The following is a 15520-nucleotide window of genomic DNA, read 5'->3' as shown; positions in this document are numbered from 1 at the left end:
TGGAATATATCCTAGAGAAATAAGAGCCATCACACGAATAGATACACACACACCCATGTTCACTGCAGCACTGTTCACAATAGCAAAAAGATGGAAACCACCTAAATGCCCATCAACGGACAAATGGATAAACAGATTATGGTATATCCACACAATGGAATACTACACAACGATAAAGAACAATGATGAAGCCATTAAACATCTTATAACATGGAGGAATCTGGAGGGCATTATGCTGAGTGAATTCAGTCAGGCACAGAAAAACAAATATTGTATAAGACCACTATCATAAGAATTCAAGAAAAGGTTTAAACACAGAAGAAAACATTCTTTGACGGTTACGAGGGTGGGGAGGGAGGGTGAGGGTCATTCACTAACTAGATAGTAGACAAGAATTATCTAGGGTGAAGGGAAGGACAGCACACACTACAGGGCAAGTCAGCACAACTGGACTAAACCAAAGCTCAGAAGTTTCCTGAATACAATCAAACACTTCGAAAGACAGAGTAGCAGGGGTAGGGGACTGGGTACCATGCTTTCAGGGGACATCTAAGTCAACTGACATAACAAAGTTTATTAAGAAAATGTTCTGCATCCTACTTTGGTGAGTGGTGTCTGGGGTCTTAAAAGCTAGCGAGCAGCCATCTAAGATGCATCAATTGGTCCCAACCACCTGGAGTAAAGGAGAATGAAGAACACCATAGACACAAGGAAGGTATTAGCCCAAGAGAGAAAGGGCCACATAAACCAGAGACTTCATCAGCCTGAGACCAGAAGAGCTAGATGGTGCCCAGCTACGACCAATGACCACCCTGACAGGGAACACAACAGAGAGTCCCGGATGGAGCAGGAGAACGGTGGGGTGCAGAACTCAAATTTTAGTAAAAAAAAAACCAGACTTAATGGTCTGACTGAGACTGGAGGAACCCCAGGAAGCATGTCCCCTGGATTCTTGGTCAGCCTAGGACTAAAACAAGTTCCAAGTCCAACTCTTCAGATAAAGATTGGACTGGACTGTGGGACATAAAATGGTACTCATGAAGAGTGTGCTTCTTAGCTCAAGTAGATACATGAGATTAAATGGGCAGCTTCTGTCTGGAGGTGAGATGAGAAGGCAGAGACGGTTAGGAGCTGGTTGAATGGACACGGGAAATCGGGTGGAAAGGAGCAGTGTGCTGTCACAGTATAGGGAGAGCAATTAGGGTCACATAACAATATATGTGTAAATTTTTGTGTAAGAGACTAACTTGAAATGTAAACTTTTAAACTACTACAATAAACAAAAAACATAATTTAAAAAAAAACTGAGAAATTTTCCATAGGCACTCTTCAGATATTGTTTAAGCTATAAAATCTACCTTCTAGATCTAGAAAGGCATCCAGATCCTTGGAAGACATTGCTGAGTAACTGATGCTAACTACAGCCCTTTTACCCCAGCTGCTTCCCATGAGAAGCAGCTTACATGATGACAGCAGACAGTCTGAAGCCCAGAAGTGGGTTTCCCAGGGGTATCCCCCGAGAGAGATCCTGGAGAAATGTGAAAGGTATGAGATTTGGTGTCAAACTGAGAAGCAAATTATTTAACCCCTCGGAGCCTCAGTATCCTCCTCTGTGAGATGTAAGTAGCACCAGCAATCTACAGAGTGGTTTATAGAATTAACTGATTAGGGTGTGCGCACAGAGCATGGCCCCCAACTGTTGATCTCCTTCTCCTCCTCTCACCTTTAAACTTCTCGGTGTCTTTCAGCTGCCCTCTCCTGAAGACGGCGTTCTTGTCCATGGGATGTTCATGGATGCTTCTCGATGGGACGATAAGGAGATGGTGATAGAAGATGCATTGCCTGGACAGATGAATCCAATGCTGCCCATGGTGCATTTTGAACCTCAACAGAATTACGAGCCGAGCCCAACACTTTACCACTCCCCACTTTATAAAACAGGGGCCCGGGCAGGAACACTCTCAACCACAGGTGAGCATGTTCTAAAATTAGTACCAATAATGACCAGACCACAAGGAAAATCCAAACACTAAGCTGTAATGTACAAAGGGAGATCTGGGCCAATTAACTAGGCTTAAAATGAAGCCAACTATAGCGTACAAATTTATAAATGTTCTAAATTCTATTTGTTTTAATATTGAGTGTGGATTGACATTATATAAGTAATGCTTGTTCATAACGTATTAGTCTGTTGTTGTTGGGTGCCTCAAGAGTTGGCTTTTGGCTCATAGTAGCCCCATGTGACAGAGCAGAACTGCTCCACAGGGTTTTCTTGCCTGTAATCATTACGGAAATTTTTTATTTCGTTGTTGTTGTTGGGTGCTGTCGAGTCAGTTCTGACTCACAGCCACCCTATGTACAACAGAATGAAACACTGCCAGGTCCTGCACCATCCTCACAATCGTTGTTATGCTTAAGCCCACTGTTGCAGCCAGTGTGTCAATCCATCACATTGAGGGTCTTCCTCTTTTTCACTGACCCTCTACCTAACCAAGCATGATGTTTTTTTCTAGGGACTAGTCCCTCCTGATAACATGTCCAAAGTACGTAAGACGAAGTCTCATCATCCTTGCTTCTAATAAGCATTCTAGCTGTACTTCTTTCACGACAGACTTGTTCGTTTTTTCTGGCAGTCCATCCATAGTATATTCAATATTCTTTGCCAACACCATAATTCAAAGGCATCAATTCCTCTTCAGTCTTCCTTATTCATTGTCCAGCTTTCATACGCATATGAGGCGATTGAAAGCACCACAGCTTAGGTCAGGTACACCTTAGTCCTCAAAGTGACATCTTTGCTTTTTAACACTTTTGCAGATTTGCCCAATGCAATGCATCATTTGATTTCTTGACTGCTGCTTCCATGGGCATTGATTGTGAATCCAAGCAAAATTTAATCCTCGACAACTTCAATGTTTTCTCCGTTTATGATGATGTTGCTTATTGGTCCAGTTGTGAGGATTTTTGATTTCTTTATGTTGAGGTGTAATACATACTGAGGGCTGTAGTCTTTGATCTTCCATCAGTAAGTGCTTCAAGTCCTCTTCACTTTCAGCAAGCAAGGTTGTGTCATCTGTGTATCACAGGTTGTTAATGAGTCTTCCTCCAATCCCGATGCCACCTTCTTCTTCATATAGTCCAGCTTGTCAGATTATTTGCTCAGCATACAGGTTGACTAAATATGGTGAAAGGATACAACCCTGATGCACACTTTTCTTGACTTTAAACCATGCAGTATCCCCTTGTTCTGTTGGAGTCACTGCCTCTTGGTCTAAGTACAGGTTCCCCATGAGCACAATTAAATGTTCTGGAATTCTCATTCTTCCCAATGTTATCCATAATTTGTTATGATCCGCACAGCTGAATGCCTTTGCATAGTCAGTAAAACACAGGTAAGCCTCTTTCTGGTATTCATTAGGGATTAATAATTTTTAAAGTTTATTTTATTTCATTAGGGATTAATAATTTTTAGTTTCCACCACCACCACCACCACAGCTGTTGAGTCATTTCCAACTCATAGCAACCCCGTAGTGTTTCCAAGTTTGTAAATCTCTACCAAAGCAGACTGCCACATCTTTCTCCCACGGAGGCCATGGTGGTTTCGAACTGCCAATCTTTCAGTTAGCAGTCGATCACTTTTAACCACTGCTCCACCGGAGCTCCTTTTTTAAAGTTTAGTCTATAGAATCCATCAGTGATTCAATTTTTGTAAGTGGTATGACCAACTGTCCCAACACCATTCATGGAATATTTCTCCATTCCCTACCAATGTGAAATGATACTGCTATAATATGTCCAGTTCTTACATTAGTACGGTGAGTATTCAGTGCATTTGATCTATTTGTGTCAGTGCAAAACCATTACTACATTTTAATATTTATTAGAATTAGACCTTCCTAAACTCAGTTATTAGTTCTTGCAGCTTTTTGGAGTCCTGGTGATGAAGTCGTTCCAACTCACCAGCCACTCCACGGGAGAAAAATGTAGCAGTCTGCTTCCCTAAAGGTTAACCCATTGCTGTCAAGTTGATTCCAACTCATAGCGACCCTGGAGGACAGAGCAGCACTGCCCAATAAGGTTTTCAAGGCTGTAATCTTTTTTTCTATGGAGAAGCCCTGGTGACGCAGTAGTTAAGCACTCAGCTGCTAACCAAAAGTTTGGTGGTTTGAATCCACCAGCTGCTCCACAGGAGAAAGATGTGACAGTCTGCTTCCGTAAAGATTACAGCCTTGGAAATCCTATGGGGCAGTTCTCTCTGTCCTATAGACTCACTATGAATCAGATCAACTAGACAGCAGTTTTTTTTGTTTTGTTTCTTTTTCATGAAATAATGGTTCTAGCAACAATCACCACTGGCTGCTAACATCCTAAAAAGAAAGACAGTCAGACCTGAGGTGCCTTCTGATGGAAAGTACACACCACCTATGAAGTATTCTTGCCAAAAGCCTGAGGCTGAATGTGATCACACCTCTAGATCTAACCATCGCTTTATTGGATCCCTAAAAATTGAGTCCTACCATGGTCTTAGGGAACATCTAGCTCAATTGGCATACCACAATTTATAAAGACAATGTTCTACATTCTACCTTGGTGAGTAGTGTCTGGGGTCTTAAAAGCCTGTGAGCAGCCATCTAAGATACTCCACTGGTCTCATCCCTTTGGGAACAAGGGAGAATGAAGAGAACAGGATACAAGGAAAAGATTAGTCTGAAGGACTAATGGTCCACAGCTACCAAGGCCTCCACCGGCCTGAGTCCAATACAGCTAGAGCTGCCCGGCTACCACCACTGACTGCTCTGACCAGATCACAACAGAGAGTTCTGGACAGAGCTGGAGAAGGATGTAGAACATAATTCTAACTCACAAAAAAAAAGACCAGATTTACTGGCCTAAAGGAGACTGGAGAAACCCCAAGAGTATGTCCCCAGACACCCTTTTAGCTGAGTGGTGAAGTTATCTCCGAGGTTCACCATTCAGCCTGGGAGTGGACAGCCCTGTAAAACCAAATGGGACTAATGAGGTACAGCAGTCCAGTGACAAGGGCCAGAAGGCAGAAGGGGACAGGGAAGCTGGTGATAGGGAACCCAAGGTTGAGTAAGGATATTGTTGATGTGTTGTGAGATTGTTAACCATTGTCATAGGGCAACATGTGTAGTAACTGTTAAATGAGAAACTATTTTGTTCTGTAAGCCTTCATCTTAAGTGAGAATAGCAGCACAATTGGAAGAGTGTAGTCAGTGTCACTGAACTGTGCATGTAGAAATTTTTGAAATGGTGTATCCTTGGCTATGTGTATTTTCACCAAAAAAGAAAAGGTTGAGAAGTTAGAGGGTTGACATGTTGTGGGGTTGTTAACCAATGTCATAGAACAATATGTGTACTACTGTTTCATGAGAAACTATTTGTTCTGTAAGCCTTCACCTGATGTACAATAAACAAAAAAAAAAGAAAAAAAAATTAAGTCCTAAAAATCAAACTGTTAAAAAGAAAAAAATATTTAGATATGCACATACACACACGTGCACATATTAATCAGGGAAATCGGAGCAATGATTAAATATTTGTTAACATTAAGGAGTTATTATTTTTAAAATATGATATGTGGTTATGTCTTTTAACGACCAAGATTTAGGAATACATACTAAAATATTTTCAGATAAAATGACATGTTGTCTAGAATTTGGTTCAAAATAATCTGGAAGGAGTGTGTGGACGGGAGGGGGATGGGGGACAGAAAGAACTTCGATTTCATCTGTAACGTTTTGATATTCCCACTGTAAGAAAAAAATGACAAAATTTTAACAGTTAAGTCTGGATCATGGATCAGTGCATTCTTATAATTCCTCAGTTAATACTTTTTTTTAATTTAGACGGTATGGAAGGATACTGTTTTTAAAATTAATTGAATATAAGTCCAAGTCCCTTGTTAGCTGTCTCAGTGTAAGGAATGATGATACAGTCAGTTCTCACATCATTACAAGTCCTTCACTGGGGCGGCAGCTCCCTCCCTCCTCAGAGCTAGTCATCAAGGACCAGTGACAGGCCCTCGCCTGTATGGAGGCAGCATTCTTTCCTTTTACCTGGCTTGATGGTTCCAAGGCCCATCCATCCCTGCCTGCCAGGTTCTCACCTACTGTACCAAGCACCGCCAACCCTTCCAGGTCAGAAACAGAATCTTCATCGCTACACCCTTTTTACACACAGACACACACAGACACAGACACAGACACAGACACACACACACACACACACACACAGCTACCCGCAGCCTGCCTCTCATCATCCTACTTCTCTTCCACTAGGCAGCCCATGCCTAATTCCTTTTAACCATTTAACCAGCTGAAGCGGCATCTGTACACTTGATTTTACCACAGGCTTTGCAGCCAGCACAGACGTCCCAACCCACCCTCAACCTCAGTCCAAATGGACTGCAAATGTGATGTGGGGCCACACACACTATAGTCCCAACCGCCCACCTCCTCAGGACAGTCATTACCTGACAGCTGAGTCATGGCAGCCCTTCACAGTGAACCCACTAGAAAGCAGTGGTGGATGTGAGACTGAGAATTCTGAAAGGCAGGTGATTACCTTTCTGGCCAAACCTACTGCTGTGGAGTCAATTCTGATTCATAGTGACACTACAAGACAGAAGAGAACTGCCTCCATTGGGTTTCCAAGGCTGTAAATCTTTATGGAAGCAGACTGCCATACCTTTCTCCTGCACAGTGGCTGGTGGGTTCGAACCACCAACCTTATTGTTAGCAGCTGAGCACTTTAAACCCTGGGCCACCAGGGCTCCTCCTTTCTGGCCAGGAGTGAGTTAACTCTGCCAAGTGCTTTTCCAGACTGGGAGGCGGAGGCCTCAGCAGCCCTACAGACTCCTCAGCAGTCACTGATTGCCTGGAATGCGGGCAGGGGAGGGTGTGAGGGGGTGCTTAGGTGCTTAGGACCTTGATCTAAATTCCAGGGCCCCAGAAAACGAGTAATTCTATATGAAGACTGACCAGGCTTGCTTTCCCTTGCATGTGGGCTGCTGGCACTGGGAGGACTGTCACTTAAGTACTGGCTATCACCAGGGCACCTGGCCCACTACCATGCAGGGCATGGCATATGAGGGTAGGGAGCGGGAGACACCATCACTTTGCCCAACGTCCACACTGATTGAGGATATTGTGCGTGTAGGACAGGAAATAACAACTCCCATCTTGAAGGCAGGACCTCCTTCTCACCCTGGTCCTGGCCCCCTCACACAGGCCCACACCGAAGCTTCAAAAGCAACCTTTTCCATCAGATATCCCAGAGCTGAGGACACAACACCTGTAACTGCTTATTCATCTCAGGTTCCCCAGTGCCTGCCACTGCAGGGTGGAACACTGGACGGACGGACGACTGACAAACAGATAGGTGAATGAGTGGATGTTCAACCTACCAAATGCATGCACCTGGGTCCCACTGAAAGCTCAGGTCTGGGTCCTGGTCCAGTGCTCCCAGAGCCAGGTTTGCAGCCACTCTGCACCCACAGGTTGCTGAACATCATGCAAACCCTAAGCCAGGCTGCAAAGAATGTGAAACAAGCTCATAAAGTTACACAAAGTCTAAGCAGGACAGGCCCTAAAGGATCATTTGTTGTCTTCATTTTAGAGCATAAAACTGAAACGCATGAGGAATGTTTGGAACCCAGGTGTCTGGACTCCCAGTACAGTGCTCTTTCTACCAGGGGTTATCCTTTAAATAATGACTTTTTTTTTCCTGTACCCTTAATTAGGTCATTCTACCAACTTTGTGGTGACCGTCCTCTTACCCTCCAAGCGATCCAAAGACTACTGGATTGCCAAGGGATCAGCTTTGCTCTGCCAGCTGAATGAGTGAAAAGGTGCCTCCTTGGTGCTGACAAAGAACCAAGCCAGAGAGCTCTCCAGATGGGGAAAAGTCTGCACGATTTATACCTGAGCAAAACAAGTGCTACTTCTGACTTGACTTAAAGGGCAGTACGAGTGGCTTTTATTTCACATATAACCTACAATAAAGTGTTTTTTTTTTTCCTGCTGGTAGTCCAAGCTCTGATGTGAAAGCAGTAGGTCTAGCACCTCCCTCACTCCATGTGCTAGTCAGTGACCTGCTGGGGCCCTGCAAAGGGCCAGGACTCAGCAGCCCCTTACCCACCAGGCCCCTGGCTCTTCACACGAACATGAAAGGCCCTGTATGCGTATCAGTCACTCGGCCTGAATGCTTCCATTTCTAGACCAAAAAGGTTGGGCTGAGAGCCCAGTAGGTGGGAGGCTGATGCAATGACAGCAACAACTGGTAGCTTTCCAGCACAGCACCTCTGATAAGACGTATCCATCTACCCTGTCACCTTCAGCATGTTCGTGAGATGTGTTCACATATTATACGTGAAGCAAAGTACTGGTCAGAGCCCAGTATTCACCAGCTTTTGAATAGGCAGGAGCAGAACAAAGATGCCACAGCCTGCTGACTCCCCTGCATCCACAACCAGGCACTTACAGGGAGGAAGAGCAGCAGAAAAAAGAAAAGGGCCAGGATCCAAGGCCAGCACATGAAAGGATCCAAAGTCGCAGCTGAGTAGAGCGCTGGAGTGAAGCAGTGATAGTCCTCAGAGGATGTGACCAAGAGTTGTTTGCCTGATACATACACATTGTGGGGGAAAGAAGTCTACGCAGAAAAACATTTTATTATTTTCATATAACTCATTCATAGCTATGTTACAAAACTGTACACCTCCCCCCAGCATGTTGAATACCCTAAGTGATTCCTTAGGAAGAGAAGAGTCAATAATGGCATTTATCCTGAATCTCCTGGGTTGGGCCTGTCAAGGCCAGGGCAGAGTATGGAGCGCAGGACGGCCGTCCGTCAAGTCCCAGGGTCAAGGTCGTGGCCTGGCTGCCCCAGCCATTACAGGAGGGGAGTCTGTCTGCAAAGCCAGCACCAGCACCCAGAACACAGGAGTCCACAGAGACAGGCAGGCATGGCTGGCCACCATCTGGCTATGGTGGAAATGCCCCTGGCGAGGGAACCGCAGCTCAGTGGAGATATGCCTGTCCAGGATGGGCACCTGGAGATGTGGGACCACAGCACTAGGAGGCAAAGAAAAGGACAGTCTCAGGGCACAGCAGGAGCCCCTGCATACTCGTAGGCCCCCAGATGCCCAAACGGCTTCCTTTCACCTCTTCTCTTTAAAGACAGGAATGGGTGTTAGTATGTCAGTAGGCTTCCCGTGTCTTTGGCCCTCTTTACCACTGCTATCAGAAAACCAAATGATACAGGGCACTAAGACTAGCAGACTGGCCAGCTCTTCCCCTTCTATTTGGTTCTTGGCTCATTGATTATTAAAATCCTTGGTGTAAGAAGGCCCAACTCAGAGTCTGCTATCATTAACCTCTGGACAATCTCAGGCAGGGGCCATCCTCATGGGCCACACACAGAGGCACACAAGGCCATGAGGGCCCCTCCTTGGGTCTCTGCCTCTCTCCCTTCCCCCACTTCAGCGCTGGTTTGAACACCACGCAAGCATCCCAGGTCAAGACAGTACGAGCTGGGGGGCCCACGACCTCAGGTTCACCTGGTCCTTGCAGCTTAGCTCCACTCAGGTTTAAAGTGCCCAACCCTATGGCCACCTTGAAAGAAAATGGCCCAGGTTAACAAAGTTCGACGCAGGTCCATCTATTCCATCATCAATGAAAGATGGTTGAGGAGCCACCCTGGGTCAGGCACCGTGGGAGACACGGATACCAACAGGATCTGTCCATCGCCAGGTACCATCTGGCTGCCAGGTTCTGTTCATTTAAAAATGTAAACCACACAGCACATCATCAAAGCTTTCAATGGCTTCCTACTTCTTATGGCTTTCACAGTCACTCCTCCCTGTTTACCTATCTGGACCCATCTTACCCCAACCCCCTTCACTTCCTGGGCTCAAGCCAGAATTAATCTTGGCTTCTTTAATGTGACAGTTTTCCCACACTAGACTTTCACACAGTTTCCTCTGCCTATTCAGTTGTTCACTCACTCATTCATCTGAAATTTAAACAAAACCAACCCTTTGCCACTGACTTGATAGTGACTCATAGTGACTGTATGGGACAGAGAAAAATTGCCCCATAGGGTTTCCAAGGCTGTAAATCTACGGAAGACTGCCACATCTTTCTCCTGTGGAGTAGTTGCTGGGTTCAAACCACTGAAGTTTCGATTAGCAGCCAAGCGCTTCACCACTGTGCCACCAGGCTCATTTGGCTTTAGTAAGCACCTAAGCAAGCACCAGATCCCTGAATCCCCTGATCCGGACTCAGAAGCTCTAGTCATTGGGCTCCACTTTGCCAGGCTTCTACTCAGTAACAGCTAAAAGGTCACTTCCTCAGGGCGGCCTTTCTTGACCTTCCACTCTAAATAACCCCAACAGACACACACACACATTCCCACAGCATTCTATACATTCCTTGAGGATACTGACTCAAAATCTGGCTTCCTCCAGACACATCCAGACTGTGAGCTCCATGAAGGCAGGGCCACCTGCTGTCTCGTTCATGCCATAGCCAGAGCACCCCACACAAGAGCAGGCATATAGGAGAGACTCAATAAATTTGGGTTGAATTGAACTGGATCCTGGACGCTAGGCCTCACTGGTGGCGTTCTTCCAGCAGCCTGTGCCCTGCAGATCCACGCTGGGTCACCACCCTTGGCTCTTTATTCACCTCTGATCCACCCTGAAACATTTCTGAGATTCTGTGGTCACCAACCTCCCCGAAACGTGGGACTGAATAAGCCCATTCCTACGGAGTTGCTTCCAGTTCTGCAAAGCAGCAGAGAACAGGTTGGAAAGCCTCACCCTACTTTTAACAAGCCCATCTAAACTTGCTGCCCTCTCCCTGCCTAGAAGCAACCACCTGAAAGCTGGATTCATCTCTGTCAGAGTGGACAGAAACTGCCGCTGCCGTGTGAAAGGGAAAGGCTGCTCCACGAGGGGGCTCCCATCCCTACCAAAGCCTTGACCATCCCCCTGGAGCAGTGTAAGGAGCCTTCTTGAGGCTGCTTCCCACACGTACTCCCGGGGTGAGGGCAGAATGCCAAGCCTGCCCTCCTCACCTCTCCTCCAGGCGGACCCACAGCTCACTGAACTCCCGGAGCTGTTGCCTTCGCAGCAGCCTCCTCCACTTCTTCCGGAACTTCCGCTCCGCCTAGATGGGCAGGTCGGCACTTCCGGATGAGGACGCGTGTGGCGGCAACAGTAAGGGCGCCTCAGAGCCAGCTTCCGGTACTGGCGGTGTCGGGGCGGGGACTTCCGGAGCAAAGATGGCCGAGAGGGCCGGATTCGGGGAGGGTGCTTTACTCTTCTCTCGGTAAACCGGCAGGGGAGGAGGAGGTACTTGGTGGAGAGTGACAGAGCATGGCGTCCTCCCCCAGTCAAGCACCGTGGGAGACACGGATACCAGCAGGATCTGTCCATCTCCAGGCACCTTCTGGCTGCCAGGTTAAAGTTCAGGACTTCTCAAAAGACAGATAACGGGAAAGTTCAGGACGAGACCAGAAAAAACAGGAATTATCTGGTTTTTGAAGGCTCCTCGAGAATTGATGACTTTGACACCTTTATTTCTCCCCTTCTATAACCCCACCATAAACCCCCAAAACCCATTGCCCTCCAGTTGATTCCAACTCATAGCGACCCTACAGGACAGAGTAGAACTGCCCCATAGGGTTTCCAAGGCTGTAATCTTTATGGAAGCAGACTGCCACATCTTTCTTCCGTTGAGTGGCTGGTGGGTTCAAACCGCAGATCTTTTGGTTAGCAGCCCAGCTCTTAAACACTGCACCACCATCCCCACCATACTCTCCCCTAATCCCCCAGCCCTGAGGAGGAAATATGAGGGTTTTTTTTTTTTTTAAATTGCATATGATTACTGCCCTTCCCTAACAACAGGTCACCACTGTCAGTAGAACGTCACTGAAGGTTATGGTATTTAAAGAGGGGTGAAAAATGTTTAAATGCCATTTACTTACAACAGTTATGTTGTTGCGTGCTCTTGAGTTGATGCCAACTCACAGCGGCCCTATAAGACAGAGTAGAACTGCCCCATAGGGTTTCCTATGCTATAATCTTTATGGGAGCAGATTGCCAGGAACTTTCTCCTGCTAAGCCGTTGGTGGATTCGAACTGCCAGCCTTTCTGTTAGCAGCCAAATGCTTAACCATTGAGCCACTAGGGCCTCTTGGAACAGTTAAGTGGCCCTTAACCCTGTTAATCCTTCCTGCATCATTATGAGGGCTCTACTAGGAAAGAGCCTCTAGCTGTTGTCCCAAGTGAAGGGCTGTCAGTGTTCACAGGGTTGGCTTCTTGCCATCTCACCCCACATCTGGCTATAAACCAACTTTCCCAGAGGAAAGGTATGTTTTTCACAGCTGGTGGAAAATACCAACTTTTTACAATACAAATTCCCTCAGGGTGACTCTGGCCCTAAACACCTACTCCAGTGAAGAAATAAGCCATTAGAAAGACCAAGTTTCTTCCTGCAGCAGGTCTTTTGTCAAGGGCCTTCCATGTGAGTGGGGGGAAGAATTCCAGCAACCAGAGGTCAATCCCATTGTCTCCTGATAAAGGCAGCAAGAGGCCCAGAGCACCCATCTGCCTGAGGAAGGGGAGCAGTGGATGTGCCATGCACCCAGCTTCCCTCCTCCAATGATGTGGGTGCAGCAGACCAGCGCATGTAAGACCTCAATTACTCCGTTTTGATTCAGCCTTTAAAAACCACCCACCTGCAGAAACTAAGCATGTTCTGACCACAGCCTAACAGAACCTGAGAGGTCAGTTAGCATTCATGGCCCTATGTGAGGAAGGAGGAGATATAAAAGAAGAAAAATGAAAAAGAGAAAGACTCACGTTGGGTAAAAAGGATAAAAGAAGGGAATTTCTCAAATATCAAAGGAATAAAACAAGCCCCTCCTCTGAACCCTATACCATGGACTGCCAGAAGAACAAGCAAGGATCACAAGACTTCATCTCACATACTTTGGACATGTTATCAGGAGAGACAAGTCCCTGGAGAAGGATATCATGCTTGGTAAAGCAGAGGGTTGACATAAGAGAGGAAGACCCTTGATAAAATGGATTGACACAGTGGCTGCAACAGTGGGCTCAAACATAACAACGACTGTGCGGATGGCACAGAACTGGGCAGTGTTTCATTCTGTTGTGCATAGGGTCACTATGAGTGGGAACTGACTCAACAGCACTGTCATGGATTGAATTGTGTCCCCCCGCAAATATCTGTTAACTTGGCTAGGTCATGATTCCCAGTATTGTATGATTGTCTACCACTCTGTCATATGATGTGATTTCCCTGTGTGTTGTAAATCCTATCACTATGATGTTAATGAGATGGCTTAGTAGCAGTTATATTGATGAGATCTACAAGATTTGATAGTGTCTTAAGCCAATCTCTTTTGAGATATAAAAGAGAGAAGCAAGCAGAGAGACATGGGGACCTCATACCACCAAGAAAGCAACACTGAGAGCAGAGTACTTCCTTTGGACCTGAGGTTCCCGTGTTGAGATGCTCCCATAACAAGACTGATGATAAGGACCTTCCTCCAGAACCAACAGAGACAGAAAGCCTTCCCCGGGTGCCAGTGCCCTGAATTCGGACGTCTAGCTTACTGGACTGTTAAAGCCATCCACTGTGGTATTTCTGTTACAGCAGCACTAGATGACTGAGACAGCAAGGAATGTGGGCAGCCTCTAAAAGCCAGAAAAGGCAAGGAAACAGATTCTCCCCTAGAAACTCCAAAAGGGAACACAGCCCTGCTGACAACTTGATTTTAGCTCAGTGAGACCCATGTCAGACTTCTGATCTACAGAATTGTAAGATAATAAATCTTTGTTGTTTTAAGCCATTAAGTTTGTGGCAATTGTTAGGGTAGCAATAGAAAACTAATACAGTATCCATTATCCCTGGAGTCGGGGGAGGGACTGGCTAAACCCTCTGCAGATCAGCCCAGTAGGAAACCCCTCCTTCCTCTTCTCTGTCCAGGGAAAGGCAGCTTCACAGCTGGGAGCAACGTCCTGTGTTTTCCAGCCTGCTGACAGCTAAAGAGTAGTGGCTGCCAACCTCCTTCCTGCCCCTCCCTGTCCTAAGATGGGCCCACCCCAAGACTCAGGGTTACACCTGGGGCTGGGCCTGGGCATGGAGTAAGCTCAGTCACCATTTACAGTCCACCTGTCCCAGGTTCACACCAGCCTGCCCCAGGTTCAAGTTCAATACAGTTAGAATCATCCCTCAATGCTTCCAGGGCTGCCATGGAGGGAGGAAGGAAGCAGATATCTCCACAGCTGCCTTGGTCCTCCTCATCAACCTTCCCACTATGAGCATCTCCCCTGACCTGGGCCCTTTGCCCCTCACCCTCCCCCTGAACGGAAGCTCCTCTGGAGACCTCATCCTCCCTCGTGGCTTCAACTAGAAAGAATGTGGGCTAGTTCACCGCTAAAAACTTCTAGACAGACCTCCACCCACTGGCTGAATAAATGAATGCACAGGGGCAGTCATGCAATGATACTATTTACACATCAACCAAGCCCAGTGGAACATCTACTGTGTGCCAGGCGCCAGGATAGGTACTGCTGGGCATCCAACCCTGAATAGGACATAGCCCCTAGCCTGAAGGCTCTTGTGAGAGCATGCGAGGCCACTGCAGAAGCACAGATCAAACTCCTTGGGATCACAAAAGAGGGTGAACCCAGGCTGGAGCAATCCAGGAGGATGTGGCATTTGTGTCAGATCTCACAGCTTCTGATAGAAAGAATCAGGTGGGAGTAGTGAATGTCCGAACCCCTATAGGAAACTGCATGAACAAAGATGAAGAGGCTGAAAAGTAAAGGGTCAGAGAAGAAAGGGTAGAAAGAGAAAGGTTCTGGAGTGGGAGGAGTCTGACCTTGGGTTATGGGTTGATTTGTGTTTCCCAAAAAGACATATTCAAATCCTAAACCTGGGAATGCTACCTTATTTGGAAATAGCGTCTTTGCAGATGTAATTAGTTCCATTCACATGAGGTCATACTGGAGTAGGGTGGGCCCTAATCCAGTGTGACTCGTGTCCTTATAAGAAGAGGACAAGAGACACAGGGAGACAGCATGTGAACTTGGAGGAGAGACTGGAGTGCATCTCAACCCAAGAACACCAAGGATCGCCAGCCGTCACCAGAAGCTAGGAGGGAGGCATAGAACAGATTCTCCTTCAGAGCCCTCAGAAGGAATCAACATTGTTGACTTTGATTTCGGACTTCTAGCCTCTAAACTGTGAGAGAATAACTTTCTGTTCCGTTAAGCCACCCACTTTGTGGTAATTTATTACAACAGTCCTAGGAAACCAATGTAGTTTAGATCCTCACTCTGATTAGCTGTGTGACCCTGGTTAGCCGTGTGACCCTGGTTAGCCGTGTGACCCTGGTTAGCCGTGTGACCTGGTTAGTCGTGTGACTCTGGTTAGCCGTGTGATTCTGGTTAGCCGTGTGACC

The 15520-nt window shown here is 46.6% G+C and overlaps 2 protein-coding genes across 2 annotated transcripts in view; one reads left to right on the top strand and one right to left on the bottom strand.

Moving 5' to 3' along the window:
* The window catches only part of DNAH6 (dynein axonemal heavy chain 6), a 349864-nt gene extending 341814 nt beyond the window's left edge, over positions 1 to 8050 (top strand). Inside the window, exons 76-77 of the mRNA XM_004388248.1 lie at positions 1749 to 1971; positions 7767 to 8050. Of these exons, the coding sequence (XP_004388305.1) occupies positions 1749 to 1971; positions 7767 to 7870 (327 nt within the window). The 3' untranslated portion in view covers positions 7871 to 8050. The remainder of the gene's footprint in view (positions 1 to 1748; positions 1972 to 7766) is intronic.
* Positions 8051 to 8396: 346 nt separating this feature from the next.
* The window catches only part of TRABD2A (TraB domain containing 2A), a 90970-nt gene continuing 83846 nt past the window's right edge, over positions 8397 to 15520 (bottom strand). Inside the window, 3 exon segments of the mRNA XM_004388265.2 lie at positions 8397 to 9096; positions 11102 to 11346; positions 14410 to 14416. Of these exon segments, the coding sequence (XP_004388322.1) occupies positions 8886 to 9096; positions 11102 to 11346; positions 14410 to 14416 (463 nt within the window). The 3' untranslated portion in view covers positions 8397 to 8885.

Source organism: Trichechus manatus, unplaced genomic scaffold, assembly GCF_000243295.1.
Source record: "Trichechus manatus latirostris isolate Lorelei unplaced genomic scaffold, TriManLat1.0 scaffold00208, whole genome shotgun sequence".
In the NCBI taxonomy this organism is placed as follows: Eukaryota; Metazoa; Chordata; class Mammalia; order Sirenia; family Trichechidae; genus Trichechus; species Trichechus manatus.
Note: the sequence above shows the minus strand (reverse complement) of the source record. Positions and strands in the feature narration are given on the sequence as shown.